This window comes from Dipodomys merriami, unplaced genomic scaffold, assembly GCF_024711535.1.
Source record: "Dipodomys merriami isolate MVZ:Mamm:240054 unplaced genomic scaffold, mDipMer1.0.p SCAF_15, whole genome shotgun sequence".
Lineage (NCBI taxonomy): Eukaryota > Metazoa > Chordata > Mammalia > Rodentia > Heteromyidae > Dipodomys > Dipodomys merriami.
The window spans coordinates 18,602,623-18,617,205 of NW_027202826.1; the positions used below are offsets into that span (position 1 = coordinate 18,602,623).

The 14,583-nt window shown below is 40.0% G+C and overlaps 2 protein-coding genes across 5 annotated transcripts in view; one reads left to right on the plus strand and one right to left on the minus strand.

Annotated features, from left to right (window-relative positions):
• The window catches only part of Dapp1 (dual adaptor of phosphotyrosine and 3-phosphoinositides 1), a 35,824-nt gene that overhangs the window by 17,529 nt on the left and 3,712 nt on the right, over nucleotides 1-14,583 (plus strand). The window contains exons 4-7 of the mRNA XM_070022327.1: nucleotides 3,239-3,369; nucleotides 9,919-9,966; nucleotides 12,096-12,158; nucleotides 13,313-13,398. Of these exons, the coding sequence (XP_069878428.1) occupies nucleotides 3,239-3,369; nucleotides 9,919-9,966; nucleotides 12,096-12,158; nucleotides 13,313-13,398 (328 nt within the window). The remainder of the gene's footprint in view (nucleotides 1-3,238; nucleotides 3,370-9,918; nucleotides 9,967-12,095; nucleotides 12,159-13,312; nucleotides 13,399-14,583) is intronic.
• Lamtor3 (late endosomal/lysosomal adaptor, MAPK and MTOR activator 3) overlaps nucleotides 1-14,583 on the minus strand; it is a 52,084-nt gene that overhangs the window by 17,476 nt on the left and 20,025 nt on the right. The window contains exon 7 of one of the 4 annotated variants that reach the window (XM_070022330.1): nucleotides 5,506-5,620. The exons of 2 other annotated variants lie outside the window; for them this stretch is intronic. In XM_070022330.1, coding sequence (XP_069878431.1) covers nucleotides 5,520-5,620 — 101 coding nt within the window. In that variant the 3' untranslated portion in view covers nucleotides 5,506-5,519. Of the gene's footprint in view, nucleotides 1-5,204; nucleotides 5,621-14,583 lie in introns of those variants that run through there. One more of the 4 variants, XM_070022329.1, reaches the window with a different exon arrangement.

Here is a 14,583-nt window from a genome sequence, read left to right on the forward strand (position 1 = left end):
GCCAGAATTTAAAGTACATTAGCATCCCAAGAAGTGATAGTTTAAGGAGAAGTGAGTATGTGTGTGTCATGTGCATGTAGTGTCCTCAGATTTTGAGCCAGTGCAGTAGTGGATTCATATAAATAATAGAATCAAGAGACCACACCAAAAATAATGAACCCGTCTTGACTTGGATATTTGCCTTGGCTAACTAGTTTTCTTCCTCTTCCTCAGTCTGTCTCTCCTTGTGAGACTAGAAATGGAATTATAAAACTCCTTTAGGTATCAGCAAACCTCGTTAATGTTTATTTGCAAAGAAGGAAGGAGAGAGATTTTGACTATTCCTGTAGAAGCTCCTAGAAAGCCACTTCCAGCTAGGAATAGAGGAATCGATTATATCAGCTGGAAAATTTGCTTTCTGAACCCGAGGGCAGCAATTAACACAGATGATGTGATCTTATTGTAATTCAATAAGAATAAGAATATATTGAGTGTCAATAGTGAGATGAATGTTATTAGTCACCAATAAATAATATAAGAGATGAATAATTCTTGCCCTTAAACACTTGCTTATGGATGTGTAATGTGAGCCCAAATTTTAGGGCATAAAACAAACACAGCTTCCCTTTAGGAGTGTGTATGTGCTGTTTTGAGTGTTAGGCTCCAGCCTTCTCTTCTCTGCTGTGGTGGAAGTATTCAAGGGATATTAATCTGTCTTGGAATATAGTCAAAGATTGCCAATAGAATCACTAAACCTATCTATCTGTCTGCCTGCCTGCCTGTCTGTCTGCCTGCCTGCCTGTCTGTCTGTCTGTCTGTCTGTCGGTCTCTGTGAATACTGGAGTTTGAATTCAGGGTTTTGTTCTCTTGATTTCCTTTTTTGCTCAAGGCTAGAACTCTTACCACTTGAGCCACACCTCTACTTCTGACTTTTGGTTGTCATTGTAGATAAGAATCTTAACAGAATTTCCTGCTTGGGCTGGCTTTGAACGTCAATCTTCAGATCTCAACCTCCTGCGTAACTAAGATTATAGGCATGAGCCACCAGCTTCTGGCTTAGATTCTTTTTCACAGAACCTAAAAACCCATGTTTCCAAAGATGCAATTGTTGGATGTGAAGGGTAAACAAAGGAGGAGGCTGCAATGCTTGATAAGAAATGTACTCATTATCTTGCCCATGTAATTGTAACCCCTCTGTACAGTTTGTTCACAAAAAAATAAAATAAAGAGAAAAAACAAAAAAAAACAAAGATGCAATTGTTGGAATTTCATTTAAGGGATTTAAAATAGTCTATTAAACAACAATAACATCAACCATTTTCTTAATTGTCCCACAAACATTTTTTTTAATCTGGTATTTAAAATAACCTTGTGAAGGAAGCATCGTTATTTTCAGTCAGAAGTAGAGCAGCAGCTTGAACTGGCTGTCCAAGTCCAAAAGGTATTGAGGAACTACGGTAGCAGTCCAGGGTCTTTCTGTGACATCAGGGTAACTGGCCAGCACGTGATGGGGCAAGGAGGGCTTTCTTTCTGGCAGAGCCAGTCCTGGGCCACACAGCGACAACAATGACAAGTGGTTTTTGCTGAGACCCCGAGCCTGCTCAACGGCTACTCTTGATTTACATGTCACTGCTTTCATTCTAACTGTAAAACTGTCACTGAGCCCTTCTTATATGACTGGATTTGTTCTCAAGCAGGGCTGCACTGGCAAAGGAGATCACAGACAATGTGTAAGAGCAGGGCCGAGGACTCTGAGAATGGCGAAGCCATTTTTTTATTGTGACATCAATGCTACTGAGCTACAAAGACGGGGGTCGGGGTGTGTGTGGGGGGGGATCAGGGTTCTCATTCCAACCTCATCTGGCTTTTAGCAACATACCTTCTTTTATGCTTGCACATGACCTGGGCCTGCATACCTGAAAGTATGGGGCAGTTTTTACAATGAGACATTGTACATAGACTAGCAGTATAAAATGGTGTGTATGTGTGTGTGTGTGTGTTTGTGTCTGTGCATCAAACATCTGTATTAGGAGTTCCTAATACTGAGAAGGTATTTTTCTTTCTCTCTCTCTTTGCCTTTATTCAACATCTATACTTTTTACCATCTTTCAAATCATCTTTTCAAAGATGACTACTTGTGGAAAATATCACCCTCTCTCCACCCTGTCCTTTCAACCTGCTATTCATTCACTCTATTTCATTCATTATTTTTTCATAACAGCTCTCCCACCTGAATTTTTCCCCATCGTTTTTCTCCTCTCTAATTTGGAATGCAAACTGTAATAATCCCAGAGCTGAGACAAATGCCTGATATACAACAGGGCAACACAAATGTTGTATTAGTGAATGGCTGAATTATTTGCCTCTCCTTCCCTGTCTAGTACACTCTTGGATGCACCTGCCGTACGAAAGACAGTGAGATTAAAAGCAAGAAGCCATAGCAAGGAAGGAAAAAAAAAGGCTTTAGTTTTGATTCTTTGTAGCCCAAGTTTCTAGTTTCTGATTGACTAATCCCTGGGGGAAGGTTGCAGAAGGGGAAGTGTTTAATGGCACATTCTTTAAGCCTCTGAATGAAGTTCTCTGGCCTCAAGGTCTCAGTCTCCAGAATTGAGCCCTTAATCTGCCTGGTCCCTTCCTGCAGATGGATAGGGAGACCTTTGTTAGATGAGCCTGTCTCTCACCTTCCCACTCAGGAAAAGCAAAAGCTCCCTTTAGTTAAGTTTAGTGGTAGAGAGAATGGGGAGTGCGCTCTGAGTCTATTTTCTGAGATGCACTACATCACGTTTGTTCTGGGATGGCTGGGTAATAAGGAAATGGAAGAGGTCTCCGTATGTCCAGGCATTTTGTGTATGTTTATTTTCATGGTTTTTATAAAGCCCGCTTTAGTGATTGCTCAAGATCTATACCTAAGAGCAACTTCCCCTATGAAAGTGTTCCTGAATATTCTATAAAACACATTCTCCTGTGGCTCTCAGAGGCCGACATCCTGCTTTGCTCACCTTGCTATCACTGGTCTCATGGCCCTGCTTATTTAAATGACTAGCTCCATCACTAGGAGACCAAGAATGATCTGTTTCAAGCTTATGTTTCAATGCCCAGCTTAAGTATCTGTCTATGTTTGGTAGTTCATGAATGTTAAAAAAGTGAATAAGTGAATATGAAAAAAGGGACCACTCTCAAGTGGGGCTGTCCAGTTTGCATCCAGATCTTCCTTCTAAGGACCTTATGTGATTATTTTTGTCCTTTCATCTTCATTCAGGTACTCTGATTGTCCTGAAACATCCCTATCCAAGGAAAGTAGAAGAACCTTCCATCTATGAATCCGTACGGGTTCACACTGCCATGCAGACAGGAAGGACGGAAAGTGACCTCGTACCGACAGCGCCTTCTGTAAGCAACCACTGGTCTGACCAAAAACTCTCTGACTGTCTGAAAGCCATCAGGTGAAATAAGGTTGATTGTCCACCCGTATGCATAAAAATCTAGCTTGGGATATAAAATTTCGAAAAGAATGTATCTGAAGGCTGCAATCGCATTGCAGTAAATAGAGTAAATCAGAAAAATAATTCAGTGTTTGGGATGGGAAAGGTGGCTCAGTGGTAGAGCATTTGCATAGCATGCAGGAGGCCCTGGGTTCAAGGCTTATCAGCGCGTGCACGTGCACACACACACACACACACACACACACATATATTTTAGTGATATAACTTAGAAAACAATACTTAAATCTCTGTCTTTAAATGGCCAAGCAAGTTAATGGTAGAATGGTGACAGATGTGTCCACCTAGTTGACTAAATAGTTGTTCTTTGACAAGCTTCTTAAATTGAGAAAAAAAAATATTTCTTTAACATTTCAACTGTTCATGGAAGAATTTTCTGGCTTGACTATAGGAACTGGTGTTTTTTTTTTGTTGTTGTTGTTTTTTCTCCTAGCCTTTTCTCCTTTACTGACTGAAGTACTCAGCTGGAAACCTTTGCATGTCTTTGTGATGTTGAGCTGTTGTTCACTTTCAGTGTGAGTGGGGTGCTCATGGTTTTCCCCAGAGTCCATTTATACTTACCTGTGAACCAGGACCTCACACATTCCCATCTAGTACTCGTCCCTTTATCATTGTTGGGCTCTATTTCTTTCTGTTTATCCTTGCTGGCCAATGACTCCTACTATAAAGATCCTGAATATAGAAGGAGGATGAAGACAACAATCGAATGATATCAAGAGTGAATTCTGAATAGAAAGCATTATATTTGGAAAATAATCACTAGCAGAAGCTCAGCTTTAAGTTTTATTAAGACAATTGTCAGCTGGGCACCAATGGCTCTCACACCTGTAATCCTAGCTACTCAGGAGGCTGAGATCTAAGGATCATGGTTTGAAGCCAGTACAGGCATGCAAGTCCATGAGACTCTTACCTCCGATTCACCACTCCAGAAGAGGGAGCTGTGGCTCAAAGTGGTACTGCTAGCCTTGAGCAAAAAGAGCTCAGAAACAATGCTCAGGCCCTGAGTTCAAGCCTCATAATTGACTAAATAAATAAGTAAGTAAGTAAATAAATAAATGTGGAAATGGAGAAAGATATTCTGGTTTTATTAGAATTAGAGGAAGAAGCTTCAGACCTTGGAATTAGAAAAATTTAGGAAAGTAATGTGATAAGTAGTCCAAGTCAGAAAAGACCTAAGACAAGATCCAAACCTATATTCTATACCATTCTTGTTTCTCAGTCAACTAGTCCCATCATTGTTTCCTGTTTACTCATCCTTCACCCTCCACCGATCACTGCAACATCCTTCTCCTCTCCACTCTCTGTTTAACTTCACATTGTCCTCTGTTACACTTCTAAAGATCTGCACTCAAGGGCAATCAGACTGTGGCCTCCACGTGTGTCCTTTATAGAGAGTAAAATGCAGATAATACCTAATCTATAGACTTGATATGCACCTGAGATATAGCATAGCTTCAATGGAAACAGGCCATTTTTCAACCTAATTCTAGAAAGCCTTGTTATTTACTTCTTTGCTCACTTCAAGAAATCAGATGGAGTCACCGGCCTATGTATCTAAACACTGACATAGAGAGAAGGGTTTTGGTTGAGTGGAGTTTTTAAATCATGGAAGAGTGCTTCATGCTACATGAAGTTTATTGTGCAAATATACAGACAAAAGAATTTGCTTGCTAGTAGATTCTGAGAGATCACTAGTCTTCCTGGATGGCTGGAAGGGTAGAGCTGAGGAAAGTGTTCCAGTCTGGTTAGAAAACTTGTCTCTAGTTGGGTGCTGGTGGCTCACGCCTGTAATCCTAGCTACTCAGGAGGCTGAAATCTGAAGATCATGGTTCAAAGCCAGCCCGGGCAGGAAAGTCCAGGAAACTCTGATCTCCAAAAAACCACTCAGAAAACCAGAAGTGGCACAGTGGCTAAGTAGTAGAGCACTTGCCTTGAGCTGAAGAGCTGAGGGACAGCGTTCCAGCCCAGAGTTCAAGCCCCATGACCGATAGAAAAGAAAAAAAGAAAAAGAAAACTTGTCTCTTACTGAACATGGGGAAGTCAGCCTCCATTCATTTTCCCAAGTAGCCACACAGTGCACTGAGAGCTCTCAGGAAGTTGTCTTCTCCTTTCTGTTTGGACATGTAGTTCTTGCATAATCACTGTCATCAGAGGAAGAGAATGCATTGATATTTATAGGAAAAAGAACTTAGTTGCAGCCAAAAAAAAAAAAAAAAAAGATATTCCATTGTGTAAAACTATTGAGCATCTTTAGAAACTGCATTTGGGGACATTACTATGTTTGGACATCAACTGATCATTGTATTCCTGGAATAAGAAGAAATTCAAGTAATTTACTTGTTAAATAATAACTTTTAAGTGTTTACCATGCCCAGAGCACTAAGCACTAGAATTAGGTAAGCAATTAAGCAAAGGTCCTCCCCTTATGGAGCATCAGTTCTAGTGAGGAGTGATACATAGACAGTCATCAACCTAGTATTTGAATAGCAGGGAGTAAAAGGAAAGGGTAAGGGAGAGAAGGGAAGTGAGAGAGGCCTCTTGGAGGAAACATTTGAGCGGAGTTGTCACTGAAAGGGAGGAATCATACTACCATGAGGACATCCATTCAGCCCTCTGTGTGCTCACACCAGTACTTCTAATCCTTATGCAAAATCCATAAGAGGCATTCTAGCCATTTCCCTTTCCATAGACAGCTAACGGTGGGGATTATGGATCTCATTATTCTCAATGTATATCGATATCTATCCTTATATTGTCATTAGTTGAATGTAAGCAATTGACAGTTGCTCTTCCTGCTACCCATCATAACGCTCTACCCTGTCACCCAACTCATGCTCTGAGTTCCAGTCACTGCCACCCCAGCTCACAGCAGACGCCACCTTCCCACCTGGTCTCTGAAACTGTGCACAGGGTGCCACCTCCACCCCTGTAGTCAGAAACCCTCCTCAAGAAGCCCTGATCAAAGCTTGGAGCTGGTGGCTTGCACTTGAAATCCTGGCTACTCAGGAGGCTGAGATCTGAGGATCACAGTTCAAAGCCCAGCCAAGAAAGGGAAGTCCATGAGACTCTTATCTCCAGTGAACCACTACAAAGCCAGAAGTAGAGCTGTAGCTCAAGTTGTAGAATTCTAGCCTTTACTAAAAGAACAAAACAAACAATGAACAACAAAAACCCAAGGAATAGTACTTGCACAGTGCCTACCTTGTTTTAGTCTACCCAAAGCCTTCTGACTACATTTAAAGCAAGCAACCAGGTAGGCTAGTAGTCTAGTAGTATATTTTTAAACATTTGGGTTGTATACACTTGGGCCCTTACAAACATCTTTCCTGTTGCAGATCATGAATTTGTTTCAAGATAAATCTACAGTGTAATTGTTTCATTTCTTAAATCCTGGATAGAATGAAGACTCAGTTCTTCTATATGAAGACTTCACCAACAAAACCATAGAAAATCCTAGGCTCATAATATGTTGTTTGGAGGGAAATTATATGGCTGAGTTGCATTGTTCCTTGATTTTCGTGCCTAATTTTTTTTTTTTTTTTGCCAGTCCTGGGGCTTGAAAACAGGACCTGAGCTTTGTCCCTGATATTCTCTGAGCTCAAGGCTAGCACTCTACCACCTGAGCCACAACATCACCTCTGGCTTTTTTTGTTTATGTTGTACTGAGGAATTGAACCTAGGGCTTCATACATGCTAGGCACTCTACCACTAAGCCACATTCCCAGTCCTTAGTGCCTAATTCTATGAAGGTCTTTTATCTAACAATTTATCCTTAATTATTTTATCTTTATGGACAACACCAACTGGTAATTTGGCCATTTTAATATAATGCCTAAGTTCAACTCAGTGAATTTAATTTTGTAAACACTAAAATAAATCAAATTGACCAATATTGCTTAACATTATTTAAAAGAACATCTGGAAGTTTATCCTTACTTTCATGACATAAGAATTTTTCTTCTTTTTAGTGTTACATAGCCCAAGCTATGAACTGTCAATCTTCCTGCCTCTGTCTTCGTAGTGAAGAGGGTAACAGGTGTATGCCACTATGCCTGACTCTACGCTGTAAGAATTTTTAAGTGGTTGTATAATATTTCTTGTTTCAATTCTTTGTACAGCTGTTCCTCTTTTTATTCAGTAGGAAGAACTAGTCTTAGGGAAAAAAAATACTCTGGAAACTCCCATAAAAAGAACCTTGATGTCAGCCAAGTCATTTCCTAGTTTTAATTCATTTTATTTTTACTTACAAATAAAGCATTCTGCGTCATTTTTAGAACAAGATATCCTACTAGGAATTCAGTTTCCTTAGAAATTTATGGCATTACAAGTTTCTTGATCTTGATGGTCCTTGTCTTTTGCAGATTTCTATTCAATACAGCTCTCGCGGTTCATTTTAAGGCACAGGTGTTAAGGATGTGTGTGCTAAAATATTGCCTCCCACTTGGGTCAGTCCTCCAACCCAGAACACTTGGCAGCAGTGCCCCCTGAGAAGGCAGAGCCTCAATCCAGTGCCCTACACTGCTCAGCCACACTCTTGTCTTTACTTACAAATGAATGATTTGTGAGTTGAAGAAATACCTCAAATCTCTCTCTCTCTCTTTCTTTTTTTTTTTTGGTCACGAGGCCTAAACTCTGGGCCTGGCCACTGTCCCTCAGCTCTTCAGCTCAAGGCTAGTGCTCTACCTCTTGAGCCACAGTGCCACTTCTGGATTTTTTCTGCTTATGTGGTACTGAGGAATCGAACCCAGGGCCTCATGCACGCCAGGCAAGCACTCTACCACCGAGCCACCTTCCCAGCCCTATAATCTCTTTTGAATAAATCAGGTATAAATAAACTTGCACTTCATAGAATTAATATTAGCCAGTGGGCAGTGGGGGAAATTGAGATTGAGTGTAAGGATGGGAAGGAAGATGACTATGTGATTAAATATAAGAAATGCTCCTTCTAAGATTCCCTCTTCATATATTTTTTGTCACGGGGCTGGAACTCAGGGCCTGGGACCTGTCCTTGGCTTTTTCACTAAAGGCAAGCGCTCTACCACTTTGAGCCACAGCGCTACTTCTTCCCTCTGAAAATTTTACAAGGCATATAGCAAAAGACAAATTCTGGGATGATCTGAAGCAAAGAATCTTTCTTAATTCAGTTTCCCATGTGTAAAGCCACCCCTCTGCATTTGTAAGGATGGTGCTAAGACCCCATGTGGATACCCCTGTCTTCTATGCCCGAGTCCCTCATGTCAAATGGCACAGCACTTGAATAAAGCTGCACATTTTCTGTGTACTCTGAGTTTCTCTAGGTTACTTACAACAGTTAATACGGTACAGATGCTATGTAAATTATGAGACCCAGTATTTAGGGAATAATACTTTTTGAATAGTCTATATGGGTTCTGCACAGATGCAATTCTTTTCAAACTTGCTTTTTTTTGTTGGTCATGGGGCTTGAACTTGTCGCCTGGGCACTGTCCTTGAGCTCTTTTGATCAGGGCTAGCACTCTATCACTTTGAGCCACTTCCAGTTTTTGAGTGGTTAATTGGAGATAACAGTCTCATGGGGACTTTTCTACCCAGGCTGTCATTAAACCCCGATCCTCAGATCTCATCCTCCTGAGTAGCTAGGATTACAGGCATGAGTCACTGACGTCTGGATCCTTCCAAACATTTTAAATACCTTTTTGGTTGAATCTAACGGTGTCAAAGTGGTAGGTATTGAACACTAACCATGGGTATTGATCACAGATGGGTATGTGTTTGTGTAAATAACCCTGCCACAATACAGGTTGCCTGCATAGTGCATTTCATTTATTTATTTTATTTTTTGGTGGTTGTGGGGCTTGAACTTGGGGCCTAGGAGCTAGAGCTAGCTCAAGGCTAGTACTCTATCACTTTGACCCACAGCACCACTTCCACTGTTCTGGTGGAGATGAGTCTCACAGACTTATCTCCTGCCTGCCTGCCTGCCAGGGCTGGCTTTGAACTGTGATCCTCAGATCTTAGCTTCTTGAGTGGGTAGGATTACAGGTATGAGCCACCAGAGCCCAGCCCATAATGCACTTTAACAAGCACTACCTTTCATAAGTGGAGTGATGTGGTTTATTGTTTACAAATTGCCAACAAGCTAGTAAAGAACCTTTTCATCACTTTCTGTTGCTATGGAAAGACATCAGATAATTCAGTCTGTAAATAGTGTCTCATGGCAGACGGAAAGTGCTAAGCACCTAAAGCACCTAAGTGAAGAATGAAAGAGCATCCAGAGAGCAGAGACAAACTTGGTCTTCATAAAATGGGACAGAAGAGCTGGGATGTAGGTCAGTAGCAAAATGTTTGTCTGCCACGGGTGGGGCACTGCAATAAATACTACAGTAATACTAGTGATGCAAAAACAGACATCATGTTGCAACTGTTCTAAGCTTTATTCTAGCTTCTTTTCTTCTTTCAGCTGGGCACAAAGGAAGGCTACCTCACCAAGCAGGGAGGCCTGGTCAAGGTAAGGAAGTGTGGACTGGCTCATGCCAACCACAAAAAGTACATGCTATGTAGATTCAGTTCTCATCTTTACTACTTCTTGTAAACAACTGCCAACTCATTTGACCCACTTACAATATTTACTTATTTCAAGAGTTCATTTTTAGGACTAATAAGTCAGAATTCAATGAAATGACTTGGGAGTAGCCTACAGTTAATGTTCATGAAAATATGTAATTCTTTTAATGGAAGGAATTGGGAATACCGGGAGTAAATTAGTACATTTCTGTTCTGTCTTTAAAAAAAAAAACAGAGCTGTATATGATGTCTACCAAAAGGCATGCCAAAACCAGCTCTGGCACTACGTTATAAATCCCAAAGTTAATATAGTTTAGGACTTTATAAGTCCAGTCTGTCCATTTGCCCCTCCCACTTGTGTGATTGTACCTATAAAGCGTTTCTATTTTAACAAGTCATTGATCCTTGGTGCCATGTGTCTGTGACTTTAGGAGTAGGATACTTGATCTGTCTCTTTGGGACTTGACTGGTTGGATCTAATGTGAACATAATGTTCACATAATAATTCTTTGTGTCCCTACTAGATTCAATGTCCTCTGAGAATATGGGATATTCGCATTCATAGCATTAAAAAATTTTTTTTATTGTTTTGTCAGTCCTGGGGCTTGAACTCTGGGCTTGGGTGCTGTCCCTGAGACTCTGTGCTCAATCAAGGTTAGTGGTCTACCACTTGAGCCACAAGCACCACTTCTGGTATTTTCTGTGATTAATTGGAGATAAGAGTCTCATGGGCTTTCCTGGCTGGGCTGGTTTCAAACAGCAATCCTCAGATCTCAGCCTCCTTAGTAGTAGGATTATAGGTGTGAGCCACCAGGGTCTGGCTCATTCATAGCTTTTTAAAAATTTGTTTTTTGGGGACAGGGTTTCCTTTCTGGTCTCAATCTTACGTTCTTACTACATCCGCCTCTAAGTGCTGAGGTTACAGGCATGTGTCAGCATGTCTGGCCAGCATATTTATTCTTTAAAATTGTTAATTATTATTATAAAGTTGATGTGCAGAGAGTATATTTATTTATTTATTTTTATCAGTCAATGGGATTTTGAACTCAGGGTCTAGGCGCTGTCCCTAAGCTTTTTTGCTTAAGGTTTATACTCTACCACTTTGAGCAATAGCTCTAATTTTGGTTTCTGAGTGGTTCATTGGAGATAAGAGTCTCACCAGGGACTTTTCTGCCTGGGTTGGCTTCAAACCAGGATCCTCAAATCTTAGCTTCTTAAGTAGCTAGGATTAAAGGCCTGAACTACCAGTGCCTGGCACATATTTATTCTTAAATATTCTGGGGGGGGCGTTGGTGTTTTTTTAAACTGGTACATTGCCACCCCCAGAATAGAATATCATATGGTTTGTTTCTGATCTTCAATTGGCTTGTTTGTAGGTAAAAATAATTTTGACATATCTATGGATGAGCTGTTTATGTGTATGCATATATGAATGTAAATATAAATTTTACATATATACATTTTCAAGAAATATATATACTTTTCCCCAGGATAAATGTAATTCACTGTAGATGCCTCAAAACACATTCATTTTTATTATCATAAAGTTAATAAAATAACATTTGAATGATATGCTACTTCTCTTTACTTCTTTAAATAACCTAATGATATCTCTATTAGGAGCTTGCTTAATCATGGAATAATGTTTATAGATATTCTGAGTTGGTTTTTTGTTTTTTTTTTTGTTTTTTGTCAGTTGTGGGGCTTGAATTCTGGGCCTGAACGCTGTCCCTCAGCTCTTCAGCTTAAGGCTAGCGCTCTACCACTTGAGCTACAGGGCCACTTCTGTTTTTCTGGTGGTTTACTGGAGATAAGAGTTTCACGGACTTTCCTGCCAGGGCTTGCTTTGAACTGTGATCCTCAGATCTCAGCCTCCTGAGTAGCTAGGATTACAGGCGTGAGCCACCGGAGCTCGGCTCTGAAAGTTTTTTCATCAGAAATGATACACTACATTATGTTAAGGCTTAGTTTATATAATCTTTTCAATATTTTTAAATTAAAATACATCATCTAGTTTAGACATTGCATTTCTGTATTTTACATCTTTTATGTTGTCATTATTCTTTCCCTTAGACCTGGAAAACAAGATGGTTCACTTTGCACAGGAATGAACTCAAATACTTCAAAGACCAAATGGTGAGATACATGTTAGTAATTTTTCCTTTAAAATTCCTCTCCAGAATGAACAAATGCAGCAGTGGTAGTCACTAGACACTATGTTGAAAAGGAACTATACAACTTGTGGGGAGGGATAGGAGGGAAAAACTGGGAGAGAGCAAGGGAAGGGGTAACATTGTCAAAAAGAAATGTACTCATTACCTGACTCTATACCTCTGTATATTACCTTTATCATAACAATAAAAAAAAACCCTAAAACTAAATCACCTCCCCAGAGGAAAGGAACATCTGCCTTTAATGTCCCCACAAACTTTCTTCTGTCCTCCTGAAAGACTAAAATCACTAGAGATGCAAGGGAGTTTTTTGTTTTGTTTTGTTTGTGTGTCAGTATTGGGGCTTGAACTCAAGGTCTTGTGCTCTCATTTGGCTTTTTTGTTCATGGCTGGAACTCTACCAATTGAGCCGTGCTTTCTAGTTCCTTTCCCTGGGTCAACTGGCAATAAGAATCTCTTAGATTTGAGCATCCTGGTGAGTACAGTCCAAAACCTCAGGTCTCAGTCTCCTGAATAGCTAGAATTATAGGTGTGAACCAGATGGGAGTTTGATTCTTGATTGGAGCAGTGTTCCTTTGCTAAATATGGACGCCAAGAAATTTCTGTCCTGGGCTAGCTAAAGTTCAGCTTTGTTCAGGAGAATGGAATTTTTCTTTAAAAAATTTTTTTTAAATTATTCTTTTGAGAGAGAGACCCTTATTTCTTCTTTCCCTGGAACAGTTTCCTGAAACCTTTATTAAAAATGTCCATTTCTTATGCCCATTTCACTTTTTTATTTTTGCTTTCCTTACACACGATTTCTGACCAAGTAGAGGTCTTAAAAAAAAATATGAGAAAAAAAATGAGACTTTCCCTCCATGTGTTAAAAATCTGTCTCCACTAAATGTAAATCTGTCAAGGCAATGTGTTTCTACTGTTCAGTTTCAGGAGTGACTATTGGCATACCCAGGAACCACATGATGTCCCTTCATAAGGCTGCCCACTCGCAGAGCTGCTGGGGGGGAGGGAAATGAACATTTCTCCATGGTAGAAAGCTTGCAAGGGAGTATGTGGTGGATACATTTGTGTGTTTCTTTCTGTGACATTTTTCTTCTTCTTTTGTTCCTCCCTTTTTAAAAGTCACCAGAACCAATTCGGATCCTTGACCTAACAGAGTGTTCAGCTGTACAATTTGATTATTCACAGGAAAGGGTAAACTGTTTTTGGTAAGTTGCTTTTCATAAAGGACATTTTTTTTCCTATAGTCTTCTTATCTGACTTTTATTTTAGCTGAGGAATGAAAACATGAGTGTCTTCATGTCTACAATGTGTGGTTCTGAGGGATGCATACTTGGCCTACCACACTGGTACACGTTAGAAGCTTATTCAGCTGCCTATGACACAATACCTCCTTTAGAGCAGTTTAAACAGAGGCAAGTTGGCTGGGTTAAGTTGTGCACTGCACAATGAAGACAGACATTCAGCCATTCACATCTTAGACAGCTTTATGCCTCTTAAGTTTTCCTCTTCATTTTAATTCTAATGTTGCTGGCTCCGTTGATGTGTTATTTACAATGTTATGACACAGAAATGTATTATTCTAATACAATCTGTATAACATGACCATTTTCTATCCGGGACAAGTGTCTTAAGATGCACTGTATCCATAAACTGCTTTGGTGAATGGCAACTCCTTTGCATAACTACTTAAAGATAAAAAATATTCAAAAATAAATAATGAAAGGAGTGTCTATTACCAGCCAGGTTTTAGAGTTTTACAAGCAAGAAGACTATATCATCAATCCTTTACCAGTTGCTTCAGTAACTTGCACTATTTGCTTTATCTTTGTATCCACAATTTCTGGAAGAAATGGAAAGCAAGTTGCATTATGGCATTTTACCCCAAATGACTTAAGTATGTATCCCCTAAGCATAAGAATATTATCTGTGTAACTACAGAATCATTATTACACCAGCAAAAACCAACTATAATTCTGTAACATCAACCAACAATGGCGATCTGTTTCAAACTCACCCCAATGCACCATATGAGCTGGCAGAGGTATATTTTTCTTAGAAGAGCTTGAGAAACAGGCAGCCTCCATGATAAGATCAGGCTGAGTGTGTCTACACTTTTTCAAGTCTTTTCCTCATGTTGGTTACTTCTGGTCCCAGTGGCTACTGCAACTTTAGATCTCATGCTTTCAGAGCATGAAGAAAGATGTAGAAATGTCCTCAGCCATGTCTATCCTTTTTGTTTTTAATCAGGAAAGCCAGGGTCTCACTGGAAACTTCTTCATCTCCTTATCTCTGTGGCTACCACTGGTTATCGCTGGGCAAGGGAAGGTTAGGAAGAGTAATAACATAATCATGATTTGCAGACGTAATTATGATTTATTGCCTGGGGTTCT